The following is a 22514-nucleotide window of genomic DNA, read 5'->3' on the forward strand; positions in this document are numbered from 1 at the left end:
TGGAGCAGAATTAAGCCATTTGGCCCATCTAGTTGCTCTGCCATTCAATCATGGCTGATTTTTTAACCCCATTCTCTCACCTTCTCCCCGTAACCCTTAACCCCCTTACCAATCAAGAACCTATCAATCTCTGACTTGAATACACCCAATGACTTGATTTCCGCAGCCCTCTGTGGCAACACATTCCACAGATTCATTATCCTCTGGCTGAAGAAATTCCTCCTCATCTCAATTTTAGAGGGACATCCCTTTATTCTGAGGCTGTGCCCTCAGATCCTAGACTCTCCTACTAATGGAAACATCCTCTCCACATCCACTCTATCCAGGTCTTTCAGTATCCGGTAGGTTTCAATGAGATCCCCCCTCATGCTTCTGAACTCTCTCGAGTTCAGGCCCAGAGACATCATACTCTCCTCATACTTTAAGCCTTTCATTCCCGGGATCATTCTTGTGAACCTCTTCTGGACTATCTCCAGGGCCAGCACATCCTTCCTAAGATACGGGGGCCAAAATTGTTCACAATATTCCAAATGTGGTCTGACCAACATCTTATCAAGCCTCAGCAGTACATCCTTGCTTTCATATTCTAGTCCTCTCAAAATGAATGCTAATTTTGCATTTACCTTCTTTATTATCGACTCAACCTGCAAGTTAACCTTGAGGGAATCTTGAACTAGGACTCCTAAGTCCCTTTGCACTTCCGATTTCTGAATTCTCTCCCTCCTTAGAACATAGTCTACACCTTTAGGTATGGTGGAATGAATAGTGGTTAAGGTACTGGACCAATATCCTATTGATCTGGTGACAAAAATTCAAATACTGCCACAACAACTGAGAAATTTAAATGCAAGTTGTTAAATAAATCTAGAACAGAGGTGTACAAGATGATAAGAGGCATAGATCAAGTGGACAGTCGGAGACTTTTTCCCAGGGCGACAATGGCTAACACGAGGGTACATAATTTTAAGGTGATTGGAGGAAGGTATAAGGGGGATGTAAGGGATAAGTTTTTTACACAGAGAGTGGTGGGTGCGTGGAACGCACTGCCTGAAGAGGTTGTGGGGGCAGATACATTAGGGACATTTAAGAGACTCTTAGACAGACATAGGAATGATAGAGAAATAGGGAGCTATGTGGGAGGGAAGGGTTAGATAGATCTTAGAGCAAGATAAAATGTCGGCACAACATTGTGGGCCAAAGGGCCTGTACTGTGCTGTAGTGTTCTATGTTCTATGTTAAAACAGTGTCAGTAACATTGAACATGGAGGAACTACCAGACTTTTGAAAAAAGACAATGTGTTTCACTAATGTCCTACAGGGAAAGAGATCTGCCACAGTTACCCATTCTGCACTGCGACCCCAGACCTATCACAGTCTCTTAGCTAGCCTCTGAAGTGGCTTGGGGAAGGCAGATGGGGCAGTTACAGATGGGTGACGAGTTATGCCCTTACAAATAACATCACCTCCCACGAATGAATAAAGCAAAATGTTAACACATTTTAAAAATACACTCTCATTTCACATGAACCTCAAAAATTGGTAGGTTTGAACAGAGTAGGTGAAGAGAGAGATAGAGAGATTAGGAAGGGAATCCCCAAGTTTAAGAATAAAGTCACCAAATTGTAATTTGGGGACATTCAGGTTGTCAGAAGTGGAGAAATACAAAATCGCCTGAGGAATGCAGAGATGAGTCCACATGTCAGGAGAAGCGAGGTCATGGAGGTAACCAAACATGAGAATGAGAGTTTTGCATCAAAGCATTGATGCACTAGGAGCCTATGTTGGTGACTATTTCGATGCATTTCCACTCATCCTGTCACTTAACACCCTTCCGGTCATCCTTAGCAAGCACGTGAGTATTGGATGAACAGAACACAGTGCAAGTTAGGACAAGCACAGCAGAATCTTAGATGACCTGAAGGGTGTTTCATGAAAGGTTGGCTGGAAAAGCACTGGATTAATCTTGTATGGAGAAGTTCAGCAGTTTATGTACTGGATTGGGTCGAGGCTGGCAATCTAACTGAGGTGGAAGCAGGCACTCTTTGTGAGGACAGGATATGATCAGCAAGTGCATTGCTGAGAGGTACGATGTTCCAACGTTGGATCTGGTAGTCAAGGTTAGTAACTGTGATGATACCATATGTGACGTTACCTTTTGGAACTACATTTCTTGGAAAGAACGCAATAAATCCTGTTTTCATGAGAAACCTACCATTATTATAGCAGTTGGCGGTGAGGTTACATGAAGGCGGCCAAAAACTGCAGTTAGATTTGGATTGCCAATGTGGAGAGCCAGGGATATAAGTTTGTTTGTCTGTCTTTAAAAGGGCTTGTTTTACAAGCGTTCCTGCTTTGTTCATTGGAGCTTTGCCCTATCCCCAGGGAAGGAGAGGGAATGAAGGAAATAGAAACAACCAGGAGAGTTGTGCGTCTCAGCAAAGGAGATCTCTCGTCAACTGGACAGAAACAAAAATGATTGGTGGCCATGGGAAGGCAGGAACAAGTAATGCTGGTCTCTCAACTTACATAAAAACCGTTGCATTTAAGGCTAAAAGAAAAAGGACTTAATGTGGCAGGGAAGCAGAATATGAAATTATAAATGTAAGCAATTCTAAAAAAGTTAGTTAATAGTTTATTGTTAAGAATCACATCTTTCTTAAAGAGGCTTGCTGTTGCCAAAAGCTGAAAGCATGCATCTGACTAAATGTATGTGGTAAGGCATTATGAGATAAGTCAAAACTAAAGAAAGCAATTCAAGACTTCCTAATGTTGCAAGTAACATATCTGTTCCAGCACAAATCTACCATATTGGCCAATGTTGGTTAGAAAGGCAGGCTTGTCGTGAAGTTGGTCAATCCAAACACTTAGCAAAATTACAACGTTCAAAACAAACCTTTAGATTATAGAGGGGAATCTTTCTCAAGTCAAAATGATGCTGTTTACTCATTCTGACATCTAGTGCTTTACAGAATAACATATTCTGTTGGAGCAGTAGAAGGAGAATAAGGGAATTGAGTGCAAAACAGAGGCACTTTGCATCATTTTATTTTCATGCAAGCAATAAACAAAACATGCAAAACTGACAGGCAGGTAAACAAAACAGCTGGTCCATCAAGTCCCGCCAAACCTGACCCACACTCACAATGACTAGAACATCCTGACTAGCTTCATCAGCTTTCTGCCACCCTTCCCTGCAGGAATGTAACCTTCTAAGGCAATAAAAGGAGGAAAAGGAACTCTGGAAAATTCCTCCCTAATCTCATCAGGCAATCAAAACCAGTGGTGGTATGGTTGAGAGTAATTCTTGCATTCTTTGTATTCAATTAATAACATGGACATTGCGCAAAACAAAATTAATCAGAAAACGTTGCACAAATTATTTTACCATTAAGAAAGTTAATAGTTTGCACTTTGGATCACTAACCACTGAAACCAACCAGGAGGAGGTCAGCTGAGCAATTATTTTCCGTATTTAACAACATTGTTATGCATTGTGCCAAAGTGATAAAGAAGTGTTCTGATCCAGGGATAGTCTATTGCAGGTTATTCAAGTCTTCGGAACAATGTCTATGAACCTGTCCATTTGCTAACTATTGGAGCCAGTGCCAGAGCTGGATGCTTGCTAAAGGGAAATGGAGAATCAATGGGGAATAAAATTACAAACAGATTTTGCTTTTTGGTGCAGAACAGCAAGAACATATTTACAAAAAGCAGTGAAACATGTCACGTGGCCCAAACAGACCATGTTGGTGATTATGCTCCATGTGTCAGTGGACTGACTGACTGCTCCGGTGTACAGCCTTACACTGGTCAAGCTGAAATGTCGCAGAATTCAATCACCAGCAACAAGCTGCAGGAACCATTTTTCCATGATCAAGATTCTACAAATGCTTTAGCAATTTCAGCTTTGCATAACTCACTTTTATGGAGTTTGAGGATCCTGCTTTTTTGGTGAGTACTTTATCGAAGCTAATATTTCCTTCACGCAGAGCAAAACTGCAAAGAATATTTCCACTAAGCGCCCTGCTGTCTCAACACACAAACATTTTATATGCTCCATCTTTTCTTGCCACAAGTCAGAACTGAACATAAATTAATATTTACAATGTTCTTTGCTTTCTCCTTTCAAATTATCTAGATAAGAAAATGGAGAAAGGGGCATTTTCTCTGACATAGATTCAAATCTTACTGTCCAGGAGATAATTCAGTTATAATGGAGAGAAAGGCTAAGACTTGTTTAAATCAATCTTTGTTCCCATCATTGTACAAATTCCACCTCTGACTGAGAAAGGACTTGCAGCAATTAAGAAAGTAGATTTTCAGACCTTATCCTGGAAGGAGTGGATGCACTGGCAGTCTTCAGACAAGTTATGTTACTGGAATATTCAGTCCCATAACATTCCCAAAAACTTCAGGTGTATTGCTTTTGCATTCTGTTGCAGGAATGCTTTGAAATCTTAAGGAACTGTGGGACCATAATCAGTTGGCAAATCCAAGAGAATATAAAAGGCCATCAAATTAGCAGTCCATAAAACATGGACATAGGTTCAACCTGTTAATGGGAGATATCTGGATACGCCCGAACTCTGCCAATGGGACTATTAAGTGAACACATGAAACCTGTTATAAATAGAGAAAATGCTGGAAACCCTCAGCAGGACAGGCAGCATTTGTGGAAAGCAAAGCAGAGTTAATGTTCCAGGTCGAAGACCCTTCATTGGAACCAGGAATGAGAGAATACAAGTTAGTGCTAAGTTGCAGAGAGTGCAGGGGACGAAAGGATAGAACAAAGAGCATTGATCTGACAGACATGTTGAGCTGAGGGACTGGATATGAAATACATGTGCCCCTCAGCTTTAAACCAGAAGTGGCTGAATGGGGTTTCTGACGCTGATTAAAATGTCAAGAGCAGATAAGTTCCTTACTTATTTAGCTTTATCTTAAAACTTTATTTTAGTTATACAGCACAGTAACAGGCCCTTCCGGCCCAATGAGCCCGCGCCACGCAATTACACCCATATTAACCCACTAATCCGTATGCCTTTGGAATGTAGGAGGAAACCGGAGCACCCGGAGGAAACCCACGCAGTCACGGGGAGAACGTTCAAACTCCTTACTTTATCTTCTAGTGCTTTAAGGTAATAACTAAATTTAAAGCTGCAAGAAAGAGGACTTAATATGGCAGGGAAGCAGAATATGAAATTATAAATGAAAGCAATTCGAAAAAAAGTTAGTTAACACGTTTTTTTTAAAGGACCACAACCTTTCAAAGGAGCTTTGTTGTTGGCAAAAGCTAAAAGCGTGCATCTGACTAAAAGTACATATCCATTTAAAAATAGATATTTAGGTCTGAATTGTTTTTAAATGTCTCTCACTATCAGGACCATTTTAAAACTGTTCAAAGGGCGTTGATGGTGGTCAAAAGTCAAATGTCAGAGGTCCATCAGGGCTTTCTGGGGATGGGGCCTCAGGATTTGCTGCCTGAGACCGAGGCACTGCTTGTGGCTCCACTCCTACTCAGAGGACAGTTCTCAGGAACGAAGGACCAGCTTGTCTGGCTTTCGATATCTGGAATGGGTTAGTGTGGATGTTCATCATGGGCTGTGATTTCAGGCAACCAGGAAGATCCAGCCCAAAAGATTTTCAAAGATTTGGTGCCATTGCTGGACTTTCTCAACTTCTGGGAATACATCCTCCATGTACGCTCGTTTCCAAGCATCTTCAGAGGCTCAAGATGTTTAACAGAACAGGAAGAGTCAATGAACTTAGTAAATCTGCAGCTGCAGAAGTGGTCCTACTGCTGTGTTTCAGTAGTATTATTGCATCTTTGTAAACAGTCCAAGTAACCCTGTCAGTGTTTCCTACATCTCCCACTCTCCTGCCCACAAAGCCTGAACAGACTGGAATTTACAAATGATTCCTTGTTATGGGTTTTAGATCACACTATTTTGGCAATTGGAACACTATGGTATTATGCACAGAAGGCAAATAGAGGCTTAATGTTGTTATTTATTGTCAGGCAGTCTAGCTATTAATACGTCTTGAAATATTTCTCTTAATTCTTGACAGTGTATAGTTAACGTTCCAAATGAAGCCATTAAACACACTTGTTGCATGGGATTTGCGCTGTGCATTGAGGATTACACATGATGTATTAGACTGCTGTCCTACAGCTGTCTTCAGTGTTGTGTGGAAACTCTTCCAGGACATATTCAGCTCTCTGCTTTGAGCTTCTTCAGCTTCTGACTGCGTGTCAATAAAACTCTTGGGTTCTAACCACCACTTAAAAAATCTCCCACCAGACATTAACATTCCCGAGTGACGAGGGGAGCATTTCATAGATAATTCTGACATCTGGTTTTACTTCTGTGGGTCATCACTCTCGCATTCAGTAACAAGTTATTTTGCACTGTTCCTCTGGGTATCCTGAGGCCCACTTTTCCGACATTTAACATCAATAATGTTGATAGTTCTCAACTTCACTAAAATATAGCAGTTCTCAGCAGCTTATTTAGATTGGAAGTACCCCTTATAGATAACAATTACTCTATGTGATCCAGTTGCAATGGCCTAAAGAGGATGGCCAGGAAGTTCTTAATTTTTGTTTTACTTCTTGACGTTTCCTTTTACTCTTTTAGTCATCTCTGTGAAATAGATGTGAAGGTTCTGAAAAGGATGCAGTAAAGGTTTACTGGAACGTCTCCAGGGATTAGGGACTGCAATGTTAGACTGGGGTTATTCTCCTGAGAAGATAAAAAGCTGCCAAGGAGGTTTGGTCAACAAAACAACTCATGAACATTGATCCACCTGGTCTCACTTCTTCTTAGTCTGATGGTAGATGCACTTACAGTATGAGGAACCACTGATACAATCTCCAGAATCTCCATGTTGGTACACCATGAGCAGGAACCATTGCATGAAAGAGAGACAGAATTACCTAAATCTTCCCAAACCTCTGTATTCTGTGCAGAGAGAAAGTTTGTACTTCAGGTCTTTCATCAGAACTTACATGAGTGTTTTGTTGCAAGGTGATTAGTCTGAAGCATATCACTCACTTTCTTTCCAAGGATGCTGCATGAACTGCTGTGCATTTCAGCATTTTGCATTTTTACTTCATACTACCAGAGTCTACAGTATTTAAGTTTACCACATATTGTTTTGTAAGAAAGCAAATTTGTTCCAGGAAGTACAAGTCCCATGTATAATCATTCCCTCATGGAATGAATATCAAAGGCACTGATGCAACCATATGGCATGTTTCACACTACTGACCTTAGACATGTTCAGCACCACCTGTTTGTGCCGCAAAATGCTGTCTTTCAGTGCATGATGCCAAGAGGGGTATGTGTCACCAGAAGACATGCAAACAGCAATCCTCTGCAACATCATGTTTATTAGAATCTGCAAGCAAGTTAAGTTCTTTAATTACTTTCTTTCAGTTTTATTGAATCTGTAGTTCTTTTTCTGCCAGTTCTCTAGATTTTCCATTGATCTTAGTTTAAACTGCTCAACCCGATTCCCAATTCAGATTAACGATAAATGATTATTATCTTTTTAAAGTTTTAGATATTTTCAGGTCATATCCAGAAAAGACCCAGAGTTCTTCATGAAGAACCCTTACTTCATCTACTGGAATTGATCACATGTTATCACTTGCTTCTGAAGTAAAACAAACATGTATATTATGCAAGCAAAAATTGGTTTTATCAGAGTAAAACTAATGAATGAATAATATGCAATGTAAAACTGGGCATCACATGACATGCAATTCTCATTTTGTGCATAGAATAATAAAGTCACACACATATAACACTAAATATAAACAAGAACAGAAGTTTGCTTGCTGGTGGTTCAATGTGTCACAAAATAGTGCTGTTTTCTGGCTATAAAGCTGACACTAAATCTCTGAGTCAAACAACTTGATGTAGGAATACATGGAAACATAATGCAGAAGCCAAAAATTGGCAGAAAGTGACAACTATCATAACTACATTACCTGAACAGCCCATACACAGAAGTCAGCATTCTTAGTATCAAATATGAGTTGATGTTTTGCAATGGTAAATGCATAATGTCATAAATACAATATTTCTAACAATATAACAAAATAACACATGCCTGCAAAGTGCACCATAGACACCTATCTGGTGCTGAGCTGACCTTTTATTGTTTTGACAAATACCCTGTGCAATTTTGGGCTTTAACCCTTAACATGGCGCCGCTATCAATACTACAAATTAAAAATTCATTGTGGGACAACTGTTTCTTTGTCTTTATTTCACCATCTTTTCTATAAAGGAATCTCACATGAATTGCTTTCCATTACTTATCTCTCTCAGTGATCTTGGGCATGCTACAAAAGTGATGTCGTTGTTTTCTAATAATAAGGAAATGGCAGACAGATAGACCAAGGATTAACAGTAAATCATAAGTCACTGGCTGAATTTCCAGAATGGAGTCTCTTGCCATTTAATTTTCAAGCAGGCTTTTCACAGTGCTTCTGAGGTTACCGCAGACAAACGGGAGACTCCAGTGGCAATTCAGTCCCCATCACTTACAGCACGAAGAATACCACATGGACGATGAAACCTATGCTGATACTTCAGATAAAATGGTATTGTAACCTTATAGTTACAGCTACTATTGTAATGTTATACCCCTGTCCTTCATCTGTATACCTGGATGCCTTTGATTCTAATACTTATAAATTGCCTTATTCTGTCTCCTTTTTGTGGCATCATCACATGCCTGGGTAACGTTGCTCACCAGTTTTTCATCTGTTTATGTCCAAGCTCTCATTAGTTACAAGTGCTCAATCTTGGTAATTGTTTCTGACTCATTCTGATGCAGAATAGGGGAAAGATTACCACTTCAAGCAAGCCACCGAAGTGTGAGAATCCTTACCGAAGCATTTCTATTTCACTTCCTAGGCATATTCAACATGCTATAAAGGAGGTGTCCCGTCAAAGAGGGAACACATAATCTCTCATTCTGGCAGCCTACAGATGGATTGATTTACCGCGCCCAGCCTCAAACCAACGTGTAAATTATATGTTCTTCATATAATTTAAAATTAAGTGTAACTGTGGTGCTGAAATCCAATCCTGACATCTTGGTGGAGAGTGCCACCTCTCTAATTTTGATCAATTTACCTTGTTTAACTCAAAAACCAAGTTCTTAAAATTGGAAGTGAAGGTACAATTTCTGGGGATACTCAATGTGTGGGGAAAGAAACTCTTCCTCTGCCCTGCTGAGTATTTGTTTTCCCAAAGTACCAGCCAAGAAGGCAGAGGTATTTCTGCCAAGAAAATTAAATGAAGGCAGAAGTAAAAAGAGAAAATGCTGGAAATACTCAGCCAGGCAGCACCTGTGGAGGGAGGAACAGAGTAAACACTTAAGATGAAGGGTCTCCGACTGGAAGTATCAACTGTGTTTCTCTTTCTACATATGCTACCTGATCTGTTGAGTGTTTTTAGCATTTTTGGTTTTCATTTCAAATTTCCAACATCTGCAATTTTTATGCTTTTCAAATAAAGGCAGAACCCAGCCAAAATTTGTTCGAAATTAAAAAAAATACTTTCCCATTTTTCAGACTCCCACTGTATCCTTGATGATCAACATGAAAAGCCAAGAGTCATTTCTCATCTCTGTTGTTTTTTTTTTGGGGGGGAGAGAGGGTGGCTGGGGCATTGGGAACTGGTTTGAGGTCACCTCTCACCCAAAAGAGGGCAGAATGAAGAAACATCACTGAGGGTTTCCATGCCCAATCAGCTGTGAAGCAGAAGTGAAGCCATCAGCACGTACAAGGGACGGTTTCGTGATCGACCCGAAATGCTGAGTGTGCCATTCAGTGAGTATGCATATCCAAGAATGCTGACCAGCGCTTGTCACAGCTCCAGCTTACTGAATGAAAGCAGGCAGTCATCAGCTCAAATGCCCATTGCTTTATATCGGTACAAAACTCCTTCATTCTTACAACTTAATGTTGTTTTGAATGTTAAAAAGTACATCCTACTCTGTGAAATTTAAGTATAAACTCAAAGAACAAAATCTAAAACTAATCTAACAAAATACCACATGTAAAGGAATTATAAAATTAACTTGGGGCACTGTGGAGGAAACTTTAAATGTGACCAAAATTAAGTTATTTGGGAAAATTAAGGCTGAGGTAATAAATCAACACAAGAAGGTATAATAATGTAGGGGAAGCCAAGACGTTGACCGATCCCAGTTATTTCCCGTGCATGTTTTTGTGTCGTGTGATGCTGCAGCTAATTTGGTGCTCGATACTCCTTTGAAAAGTAATTTTCCCAACAGAGCTCATAAAAAGCACATTCTGAAAAGGCAGGCCTGTGAAACTATCGTCTGCTGAGCAAAGAATTGCAGTTGATTTGCATGCAGCTTGGAAATCTCTCAGAAAGTAGTTAAGTGAAATGAAGATTTTACATCCAGAAGAGTAGAGAACCAACGGAGACACAGGAGACTGCAGATGCTGGAATCTGGAGCAACAAACAACCTGCTGGAAGAACTCAGCAGGTTGAGCAGCATTTGTGGGAGGAAAGGGATTGTTGACATTTCGGGTGGAAACCTTGCATCAGGACTGAGAGTGGAGAGGCGACATGGCCAGTTCTGGTTCCCACTGCAACTCACCTCTCCCCTAATGGTTCCCATTCTCACCTCCTGTACTGATCAGGATCCAGCACTGGTAGCACTTTGTATTTCTGAATATCTCCCTCCAGCCGCTGTCTCCTATCTTCACACTCCACTCCCCCACCTTGCTCCATCTGCTTTTTTGGTTCCTCTTCCCTCTCTCTCTTGGTCTGCCTCCATCTATCATTCACCTGCCACTGTCTCCCAACTCCACCTCATCTCCCCTTCCCTACCTGACGCAACCTGCCTGTCATCTTAAATCCCTTGTCAGTCCACCAATCACCTCAGATTCCTTTCTCACCACTCCCCTTCTCCTCTTTACACTGGCAATCTCACCTCTCCATTCAGTCTTGATGCAGGGTTTCCACTGAAATGTCGACTGTTCAATTCCTCCCACAGATGCTGCTCGATCGACTGAGTTCCTCCAGCAGATTATTTGTTGGTAGAGAACCAATATCGAACTAAATATCCACTGAGTCACATGGACGATATGTTGTGGCTCATCATCTGGTAACCAATGACAAAATGACCAGCATTTGCTGTCATTATGCAGTGAAACTGATAGCAACTTCAGCATTTCCGCGCATGCATATTTCAGTGCAAAATCCCCAAACTAATGCCTGTGATTCAGTGCACCTCCTTAGGCTGTGCTGCTTATAACCTTCTCCTGTGAATTCAAGAGAAATCATTTGAACTGACATGAATATCAGGTATTTCTGAACTAATCCCACTTATACTCTCTTCTACAATTACCTTGGACCGAGTTCATCTTCGCTGCGCCACCCAAAGTCTCCAAACTTTTCATAATGAGAGTTGTAATGATGTATCACTCGATATACCATGGGGGAAGAGATCTCCATCAGCATGTTGTAGGCTGTTTGCTGCTCTTTCCCACTGGTGTAGCCATTGAATAGACTGTAGATTATCTCTGCTATTTCTGCAAAAAACATAAGAGAGTTAGAAACAGCTTTGAGGTCCTATTCCATCAAAGTAAAAATGCAACTAACACGTCAACAGTTGGAATAATAATGTCTTCATCCAGCTTGGCTGTGAGGGTTGCTGATTGGCTAATTTGGCAACGACATGCCATGACATATTTTGACAAGAAATGTTTCATGTGCAGCTACATATCTTCTCAGTATTTTATTTGGCCTTCAATAAAATTTTAGAAAGTCTACTATGGAGATTGGAACACAAAATCTAGGCTGACCATCCAGGGCAGTTCTGAAGGAGAGCTGCCCTATCAGGTACATCGTCCATGAGACAGGTTATTAAACCAATGCCCTGACTGCACCCCAAGGTGAATGGATAAAGATCCTGTAGTTTTATTTCCAAGGGTAGTTTTGCCTGTTGTCTAATATTGATCCAATGAGGCAGATCACAGTAGGATCTCAATGTGTGCAGATTGGCTGTCATGCTTACTACAGTGCAGCAGCAAGCATCATTGATCTAGAGTGTTTTATTGTCCTAAAGCCACCATGGGAACACCGGAAATACTCAGCCGGTGAGGTAATATCAATGGAAAATAGGAACAGAATTAAGGTTTCAAGTCAAAGACCCTTCTTCAGAACTGAGAAAGAGAGAAAAACAAATCAGTTTTAAGTTGCAGGTAAGTTGGAGGGAGGGATGGATAGGAAAGAAGAAATGTCTGCAGTAACTTGTTTTTTGCTCTTTCCCAGTTCTGATGATGATTTTTCAACATGAAGCCTTGACTCTGTTTCTCTCTCCACAGATGCCGCCTGGCCAACTGAGTATTTCCTGCTTTTTCTGTTGTATTTCAGATTTACAGCAACTGTATATATTTTTTATCCACTGTAGGAATGCAAGACTTCCTTTCTCTCAATGTTTTTATGGTTATGCTTGCACATTCATACCCATCAAGGGAAGAGTATCAATAGTGGGGGAATAAAACTGTCTCAACCATCTATTAAACTAATGGGTGCCCCTGCTCCTATTGAATTAAGAAGGCTTGGTAATGTCAGGGTACATATCACTCTTAAGTAAGGTATGGAAAATACCCTCTCTGTGACCCACTGTTACGCTTCATTATTGATAGTAAATGAAGGAATATTTAAAATCCCTCACTATCACAAAATAAAAACAGTTTCACAATCAAAAGCAAGTACTATGAAGTTCAGAAGTAAAAGAAGAACAAAACCTTCAGAAACCGTTTGCCTGCTCCAGTAATTAGTTTTCACAATTTCTGCACTGTTTAGGCTCAAATCCTTCTCATTTCTGTCAGACCCTGCTTTCATGAGCAATGGGGGAAATGCTTACTTACCATAAAAATCAGTGTATAACTCACAGTGGTATAGAAGTTGCTGTCCACCCTTTTATCCGCTTCAAAAAATACTCATGAAGTGAAATTATGCACTTTTTTTTATTGTATATTGGTCCAGTTAACACCATCTGAATTCCAAACCTAACTTGTAAAGCCACTGACCTTGGTTTTAATTTACCTACATTAGCTCTATGAACTCTGATATGGATTGAGAAAGGGGGCACATCAATTTTGGGTCAAATAGTAAGAGGCTGGAAAATGTGGTTGTGCAGAACCTTGCAACGTTAGAAGAAAATGTGAAATGGTTTGTAGCTGTTACCTTTAAGGGTGATACAAAATTGAAATAGTGAGAATGGTGAGGGAGTATCAAGGCTCAGCAGTCCATCAGTTTCATGTGATGTGGTTAATTTCTTTCACAGCCTCTTTAGATAAGTGTCTTTAAGACAGCAAGGAATGGAGCTGACAAATGACTGGCTGCTCTCGCCTGAAAATACCTAAATGTAACCGGCTGGCTTAAATCAAATAACCTCACAAATCAGTCTGTAAAATTGTTAGATAAGATTTTATTGCATAGATCTTAAGTCAAAGAATTAGTCATAATGAAGAGTTACAGTGCAGCAATTATTATGTCAGTATTTATCCAGGCTCACCAATTTTCAACTTCAGTGGATATTTTATTTCAGGAAAAGCTTCTGAATGAATCTAATTTGTAACCTTTGTCTTTCAATTAATTTATAAACAGAAGGGAGCAATTAAGGTAAAAGAGGAGTTCTGTTTCACCAAACATCTCTTGCCTCCATCGCTACAGTCATTCTGAAATAAAGTAAGGTTTTGCTGGTTTGACTCATTTGACCTATTTAAAGTTGGGATTGTTAAAATGAGTTGGAGATAATTCATCCAGTTTTCAAAGATTTACATGGGATTAAGGTGGAACCTGAATTAAAGCTGTTAGTAGTACTCACGGTGCAGAACATAAGAGCAGGGATAAGCTATTCAGCCCCATCTGCCTAATATGCCATTGAATAAGAGCATGGATAAGAAAGGGTTAACATTGATTCGCTGGAACAATGGCTGATGTTAGGAGATTTCACACGCAATTAAATCCTTATCTCACTCCTAACATTGGAGAAAGTTGGTGGGGACATAAAATCATAAGAAAATATCAGTAGGAATAAGACACGTGACCCCTCAAGCCTGCCCCACCATCCAATATGATCATGGGACATGGGAGATAAAAAAGACAGAGGGAGAAGAGCACATTTAGAATGAAGGCTGCTTCAACCTCGTCTCATTTTCTAACTTGTTGTTACTCAAGAACACAATGATCACTGAAGAGATAAGGACAGCAGTCATCTTAATTAATACTAAGGCGACAAGATTAAAAGGGCAGATGGACAGAGGACTGCCTTATCTCGTCACATGAATACTTCTAGATTCCTTGTTTTATTTCCAGTCAATTTTGTGCTGTTCTGTCCTTTGGTCTTAGTCCTGAATTTTGAACAAAAAGTTCTTGCCACGTGAGAAAAATCAAAAGTGTTCAAGGGTGAATTTTGATCTCAACAGCAAGGCAACAACTCTTGCCATCAGAAAGATTCTCACAAGAATCTAGTGATCTTCTGATTGCGGTTGTTTCCATTTCTGACATTGGTTGCTGTTGGGTATCAGTTCAAAGGCCACCCTGATGTCCAGCAGCAGTGATATCATCAGGTGACCCAGCAGCCAGTCACATTGCAGCGCTCTCACAAAGTGAAAACTGGGAGGGAGAAGACACTATCTTTAGCTGATGCTTTACATACTTTACAGATCAGTAAACAGAAATTGGAACATACACAAAATTAAGGTAGAAACTGAAATAAATTTCAAATATAAAAAAAAACATATTTTGAAATATTTAATGAAGAAATTATGGTCCACATAAAATAAATCTCCTCAGGACAGTGGGAGTACTAGGCACTGCTATGGTGGAGACAATCTTGAAATAAAATATCATGTAATAAATTTTCAGGCTATTTCACATTGAGACAAGTTCATAAATTCTTAAGGTTCCTGTCAATTCAAGTAATATCCCATGATTCTGGAAGAAAAGGCTGCAAAATAACATTGCAATATGGACAACTTTTGGATTTTTGTGCTATATATGTGTGAAAATCCTGAAGTTGCTGCCAGTTTCTTTCTGCAAAGACATGGCTGATGACATAACAAACCACTGACTGCCGAGGGTTTCACCTTCCGACAACCCCAAAATGGGGGCTAGCTTTCACTTATACTTCTCCCGTTCCCTACAAAAATAGACTTCTTAATTATTTGTGTTGCTGCAAATTAAGGCAGATTCATTACCCTAATGCAGAGAAGTCAATTGAAGCCAGAAGTCCCTCAGAGCTTTGTCTGGAGCTGATGTCAGATTAAAAGCAACAAATGCATGAAAAATATCATAGATTTATAGAGCATGGAAACAGGGTCTGCATCCCACCAGATCCATGCTGACTGGTAATCCTACACATCCCATTTTATTCTCCCCACATTCTCATCAACTCCCCTGAGATTCTAACATTCAGCTAAACACTGGGGACAATTTACAGTGGCCAATTAATCTATCAATCTGTATATCTTTGTCATGTGGGCAGAAACCAGAGCATCCACAGGAAAATCATGCAGTCACAGGGCGAACATGCAGACTTCACACAGGCTGCACCAAAGGTCAGGATTGAACCCAAGTTGTTGGAGTTTTGAGGCACCAGCTGTGCCACTGTGCAACCCAAGAATCCAAGCAAATATGCAAATAGTGAAGCTCAAAAGAAACAAATTTTAAAAACAAAAATCGGAAAAGGTGAACTGAAAACAAGCACTATAAAGTTTTACCAAGAAAAATATGTTTTGAAAGGAAATCGTTCAAAATTTTGGAAATATTTCTAGTTATCTCAGAGGTCAAATTTTGGAGTCATCCAAAGAATGACTGAAAAAAAAATGCAAAAGGGAATTTTGTCTAAACCGAGAATGGGGTTAAAATGTGGAACACACTATTGGGACGAATAGTTGAGGCAAATACCAGAGATGCCTTGAGGAAGAAGCAAGATAATGACATTGAGGAGATATGAACAGAAGGTATGGTGATAGGGTTAGCTGAGGCAGGGTGAAAGGAAGCTTGTGCCAAGCACAAACAAGGTTATGGACCAGTTGGGCTGAACTTGCTGATCCTGTGCCATAATCCACTCGTAAACTAAATCCAATAAATCTGAAATGCAGGTAGTGTGACTCCTATACTAGATTTGTAAATAACACCTATGAAATGTAACAGCTTATCAAAGGAGCCTGATTGAGAATAAGTTGAGGAAAAAGGCGCTTACCTTCAGCTTTGATGTCATCAATCAGTTGGCAGGTAGTTCTCATGGTGACTGCACTTGGTTCAGATCGTCTCCCTCTACTGTCCAAAGCATACAGTGTAAACCTAAGACAACGACAGAGCACTTGGCAGATGAGGGATCCACTCAAACAAAGAAACCTCAACATGCAGGTCTTAATGTAACTTTACTGTTAGCATATACTATACAGCAATATACTATATTGTACAGCAAAATGTGCTGTGATCTCCATTGCACCATAATTATGCTTACCAGTTTCATAATAATTGTCTTAAAAGAACAACACCGGCAAATTGTCCAGCAATATGGTTTCAGTTGGGAAGTTTGCTGCAACCGCACAGTTTTTCAGTTTCGGTGCCATTTCTGAAGGTTACTAACGCTGTTTTTACTGATAGATGATTAAACAAGTTGTTTGTGGCCACAAAAAAGCTTCAGCTCTCCCTCCCTCCCTTTATTCCAGGCTCCACCTTCCTCTCCTATCAGATTCCATCATCTTCAGCCCTTTGTCACTTCCGCCCATCACCTCCCAGCTTCTGACATCATTCCCACTCTCCCCCTCCCTCATCTGCCCATCACCCTCCCTCCCTCACCCCTTCCTACCAGCTCTTGTTTGCTGGCCATCTCCCCTCCTTCTTTCAGTCCAGATGAAGGGTCTCAACCCAAAACGTCAACTGTCCATTTCCCTCCATAGATGTTGCCTGACCTGCTGAGTTCCTCCGATGCGTTGTGTTGTTGTGTCTCAGTTCTACTTAGATTAGATGACATGTTTAGTGCATCTGATTTTACCTTTCCAGGTTTCTAAAGCCACAGGAACACAAGAAAATAGGAGCAGGAGTTGGCCACTTCACCCCTGAAGCCTGCCCCACCATTCAACATGTTCATGACTGATCTATACTGGCCTCAACTCTTCTGTGCCAGTTCCACATAACCCTCAGTTCCTTGATCTTTCAAATATTTATCTGTCTGTACTTAATCACATGATGTTACCTCCAACACCCTCTGAGGCAGAGAATTCCAGAGATTCAATACCCTGTGAGAGAAGAAATGTATACACGTCTTTGTTTCAAATGACCAGCCCCTTATTTTGTTACGATGTTCCCTTGTGTGTGACTCTACCCCAATGGAAAGATCTCAATATCTACCTGTCAAGCCCCATTAGGATCTTACATACTTGAATAAGGTCACCCCTCATTCTTCCATCTCCAAGGAATACAAAGCCAAATTGTCTCACCCCTCTTGGGCAGACAACTTGAGAGTAATTTATTTAAAATCAGTCTACCTTTTTCAGAGATTTAGGACATCCTTGACGCACTAAACTAACTTTATTCTTCGGAACAAGGTGTAAAATGAGAGGTTTTGGAACGAAAATATCTGAAAGCTATTACATGATCATGGTTACCTCGGGCAGGCACGGTCATGTAGCGGTTAGCGTAATGCTATTACAGCGCCAGCGACCTGGATTCAATTCCAGCCACTATCTGTAAGGAGTTTGTACGTACTCCGTGTCTGCGTGGGTTTCCTCCAGATGCTCCAGTTTCCTCCCACATTCCAAAGATATACAGGTTAAGAAGTTGTGGGCATGTTATGCTGGCTCCGGAAGCATGGCGACACTTGCGGGCTGCCCCCAGGACACTCTACGCAAAAGATGCATTTCACTGTGTGTTTCGATGTGCATGTGACTAATAAAAAAAGATCTTATAACAAATACCTGATAGGGAAGTCTACTTTATTCTGTTTGTTTTGCAGTTTGTGGAGAATGCCTTAAACCTTGATGTGATCCAAATTTCTTTGAAAAAAATAGACGCATTTAATTTAGGAACACTTGCACATTATTTACCAGTATTTCAGAAGGTGAAGATGAGGATGGAGGAGGTGGAGATTATCAGAATTGGACAATGGCAGAAGGGAAATTGGAATACAAGATAAATAAATCTCTTATGCTCCTTGCATATGGATAGTTCCCAGATTGAGAGTTAAAAGTGTACGTTGTGAAACACTATCACAAAATGTTCCAAGATTCTTAGTTTGTATTTTTTTTCTGAGCAAAAACTCATAAACACTTTTGTAGCTTGAGGAAATGTTACCTCAAATGTCACAGTCAAAGAAAAAGGTAAATCTATTTGTTTGGTAAGGAAAATTACTTCAAATTTCAAGCAAAGTTCAAAAAAGGGCTGATCGAAGTACTGGCCATCTGTAAATCCAGACATGGTGAATCTAGTTTCTACAAAGGCAAAATTCAGAAGCAAATGTGTCATATTTCAAACAAATTCACACTCAATCACATATGCTAAGCAGGTAATAGCAAAGTATCTGTGCATTGTCATCCATTTCTGAAATTCAATTCCACTATCTTCATTCCGAATTTTGCAGGTGGAATATAAGAATATAAGCACAAATGTGCAACAGATGGCCATCTGATCCTTCTAGCCTCCTTCTAGTCATGGCCGATCTTCCACCTCTGTGCCATTTTCCTATCCTTTTGCCAGATCTCCTGATTTCCTTCATATCCTGAAATCTATATATCTCTATTTTGAGTGAACTCAATGCTTGAATAAGGTTGTGAATTCCAAAGATTCACCATCCTCTAGGTGAAGACGTTTATCTTCATTTCAATACTAAATGGCCTGCCATTTATTCTGAGACTTGTGATCCCTGGTTCTAGATTTCTCAGCCAGGGAAACATCCCCCCTGCATCCATCCGAAAAAAATTTCTAAGTTTCAATGAGATTAGGGCGGCACTGTAGCGTAGCGGTTAGCGCCGGCGATCGAGGTTCGATTCCCGTCACTGTCTGTAAGGAGTTTGTACGTTCTCCTGTGTCTGCGTGGGTTTCCTCCGGGTGCTCTGGTTTCCTCCCACATTGCAAAGACGTATGGGTAGGTTAATTTGGGTTTAAAATGGGTGGCGCGGACTCGTTGGGCCGGAAGGGCCTGTTACCACGCTGTAAATAAAATTTAAAAAGAATTTAATTATCTTTCATTCCTCTAAACGCCAGGGAATGCAGGCCTATCTTCTCAATCTCCTTGTCTGGCAAAATTGCCATCCAAGGAACCAGTCTAGTGACTCTTCATTGCACTTTGCCTTTGTAGATTTTTTTTTGTTTAAGTAGATCAAAACACAATGCCTCAGGTGCTGTTACACAATGGCCTATATAACAGCAGTAAGGCATCTGTACTCCTGTACCCAGATCGTCTTGTAACGAAGGCCAACATATCCCTTGCCTTCCTAACTGCTTACTACACCTGCACTTTAGTTTTCATTTACCAGTGTAGAGGATCACCTACATTCTTTTTTAACATTTTGCGCTCTCTCACCATTGGAAGAATTGTCTGTTTTTCCATAATTTTCTGCATTATGTTCCAAATGCCATGGTTTTGCCCACATGTTTAGTTTGTCTGTATCCCCTTGAAGGCTGTTTACATCCTCCTCCATACTCACAATCCCACCTGGTTTTGTATCATCAGCCAACTTGGAAATTTGACATTTGGTCCTCTCAGGCAATTTGTTGTCATAGATCAGAAGACCTGGGGCCCAAGCATTGATTCAATATCATAAGGCATGACCTGGCAAAGTAAATTGGGAGCAGCTACTTGCCATTAGGCTAGTGGGAGTCATTCAAAAGTGAAATAATGGGAGTTCAGAGCCAATGTGTTCTCATAAGGATGAAAAGAACAGACAAGCTGGTCAAGGGAACCATGGATGTCAAGGGTTACTGGGGGGTTGAAAACGGTAAATGCAAATGGCAGGCATAGAGAATGGAAAACAGGGAGGCCCTTCAAATATAGAACATGGAGGGAACCACTTAAATCAAGAAATTAGGAGGGCAAAGAGGAGGCATGAGATAGGGTCCATTAGGGACCAAAATGGCAATTTGTACTGGAGCCAGAGTACATAAATGAAGTCTTAAGTGAATACTTCTCTTCTGTGTTCGCTAAGAAGAAGGACATTGCAGTTGGAGAATTCATGAAAGGGGTGGTGGGGGTGGATGGGTGGGCAGTGAAATTCAAGGACATGCCAGAAAACAGGAAGGTGAGATTAATAAGGGCACAGTGAATATCAGAGTCCCTGTTATCTATTCCAAAGGACCATTTGGAAGCATGCAAAAAACATATCACTCCTTTTGATGTCAGTTTCAAATGTGGGAGTCTAAGATTCTGTTAGTCTATCAGAACTAAATAGACTATTTATCACAGAAGTAAACTGAGCTGATATGTTTCTGGGATTACAAACTAAAATTAGATTTACCCAATCAAAATTGACCACCAGCCAAAGTCAAAAATATAATGTTCTCTGAATATTTCTCTAGAGCTGTTCTGCCTGAAGATCTCAAGGTCTGGAGTTAACTTAAACAAAATAAACATGAGGCCCCTGAGAGGAATTCAGCGGCACCAAAGATGACTGGTCCTATTTAGTTTGTGCGGACACTTCATGCAATTCATTGAAACAATTCTGTATTCAATAAACTAGGCAAATTCTTCAGAAGAAGCATTAGCCTGATTAGTAGGTCAATAGAGTGCAGGTTCAATCGCGACTCGGCTGACACTATAATACGTGACTGTTGTCAGGGGTGTTACCATTCAATGTGACGCTGAGGCTAGATTTTGCATCTGCTCTCGTGCATAAGGTGCAACAGAATCATTGAAAGAAGATGGTCTTCCCTCTCACTTTACACCCTGTCCTCCTCCATCCTCGTCCCCCTCTGCCTCACACCCACTCCATAATTTTACTGACATTTGTCCTTCAATCAACATCACAAGAGGATTTCATGTCATTTACCTCATTGCTCTTTGTGAGACTTTGTGTGAATACTGGCTGTTGTGTTTTTTCACATGACAACTGTGACAAACATTCAGAAAATGCAATGAGGCTGAGATAATCTGTAATCTGACTACTTGGGAATCCCAATTGTTTGGTCTCTGGCTCACCAGGTGATGTGTCCAGCACTCCCCTGAAACTCACTGGGGCCCAAGTTCCCACACACACTACAAACTTTTCCCAACCCTGTTTCCTGCTCTCCTTTGAAACAAGAGGTTTACTGGAAATTTTATTATAAAGCCATATATTATCTGAAAGAAGTGAATTAAAAAGGTTATTTAAATATATAAATAATGACATCCAGTGGTCGGGAAAATATGCCAGTCCAGCACAAACAAAATCCACTGATTAACCGTGTTCAGTGTATTTATATGGCAACAAAATACTTCACAATGTCAAAAAATACCATGCAAGTATAAAAACTTTTTAACAGCAATATTTTCACTGGTGTGCCAGGTTCTACCCTCAGTTGCTATTACCGGACCGTTAAGGCACAATTGGGAATTCTCTTAATTAAGAATTAAAGAGACATCAGATTGCTTATCATGCTTGCAGGTTTTACAAGGTCTGGATAAAGAATGTTAAAATTAGAGTTTCCTTTCCAATTTTCTAATCTTTCCATGGATTATTCAAAGTTGTCATTATTTGTTAGCGCATTGAGATTGCAGCATTTGGATCTTAAATGCATTATATTTGTTCAAGAATAACTGCAGGGAAGAACACTTCCTGAATGGTGAAAAGCTCAAAAAAGCAGTGGAGGTCCAAAGAGGTTACGAGTCCATGCACAGAAGTCATCATAATGTCACAGGCATGTACAGAAAGTAACCGAGAAGGCTAATGGAATGTTATCTCGAGGGCTAGACTTTATGCTGCAGTTATACAAAGACCAGGTTAGGCCACACCTAAAGAACTAAAGGCAATGATGAAATCCACACCGTATGGACCAGAATGGCCTTGTGGGGTGATCCTTTCAAGGTTAAATTACCAGAAGAGTTTGTACAATTACCTGGTACTTGTAAGGTTACGGGGTGATTGTTTCAAATGCTTTCAACGTATTGAGAAGAAATATAGATTAGAGAGACAAGTCATTTCACTGGTGGGGAATTTAAAACCAGAAGCCATGGTTTTAAAATGGTGGAAGCAGCACATCTCCTCACAAACTACCTGCCCGCCCATCCCATCTGTCTTGGTCTCCACCCTATCACAGGCATCTTCCTTGTTCTCGCCACCTCTCCTCTGCATCTTAAATAATACTTGTTGTCTTATTTTTCAAGTTCCGATAAGAAGGAATTGACCTGAATCGTTAATTCTGTTTCTCTCTTCTTGGATGTTGCCTGACCTGATGAGTATTTCCAAGATTCTTTGTTTTTCACTTTAGATCTCAAGCAATCTGCTTGTCGGTACACCATCC

At 40.4% G+C, this 22514-nt stretch overlaps 1 protein-coding gene across 6 annotated transcripts in view; it reads right to left on the minus strand.

Annotated features, from left to right (window-relative positions):
• The window catches only part of LOC127581979 (astrotactin-2-like), a 1282697-nt gene that overhangs the window by 24669 nt on the left and 1235514 nt on the right, over window positions 1-22514 (minus strand). For all 6 annotated transcript variants that reach the window (XM_052036829.1, XM_052036827.1, XM_052036825.1 and 3 more), the window contains 2 exons: window positions 16276-16376; window positions 11404-11587 (listed from right to left, as the gene is read on the minus strand). In XM_052036829.1, coding sequence (XP_051892789.1) covers window positions 11404-11587; window positions 16276-16376 — 285 coding nt within the window. The remainder of the gene's footprint in view (window positions 1-11403; window positions 11588-16275; window positions 16377-22514) is intronic.

The sequence above is a fragment of the Pristis pectinata genome, chromosome 23 (genome assembly GCF_009764475.1).
Source record: "Pristis pectinata isolate sPriPec2 chromosome 23, sPriPec2.1.pri, whole genome shotgun sequence".
NCBI lineage: Eukaryota > Metazoa > Chordata > Chondrichthyes > Rhinopristiformes > Pristidae > Pristis > Pristis pectinata.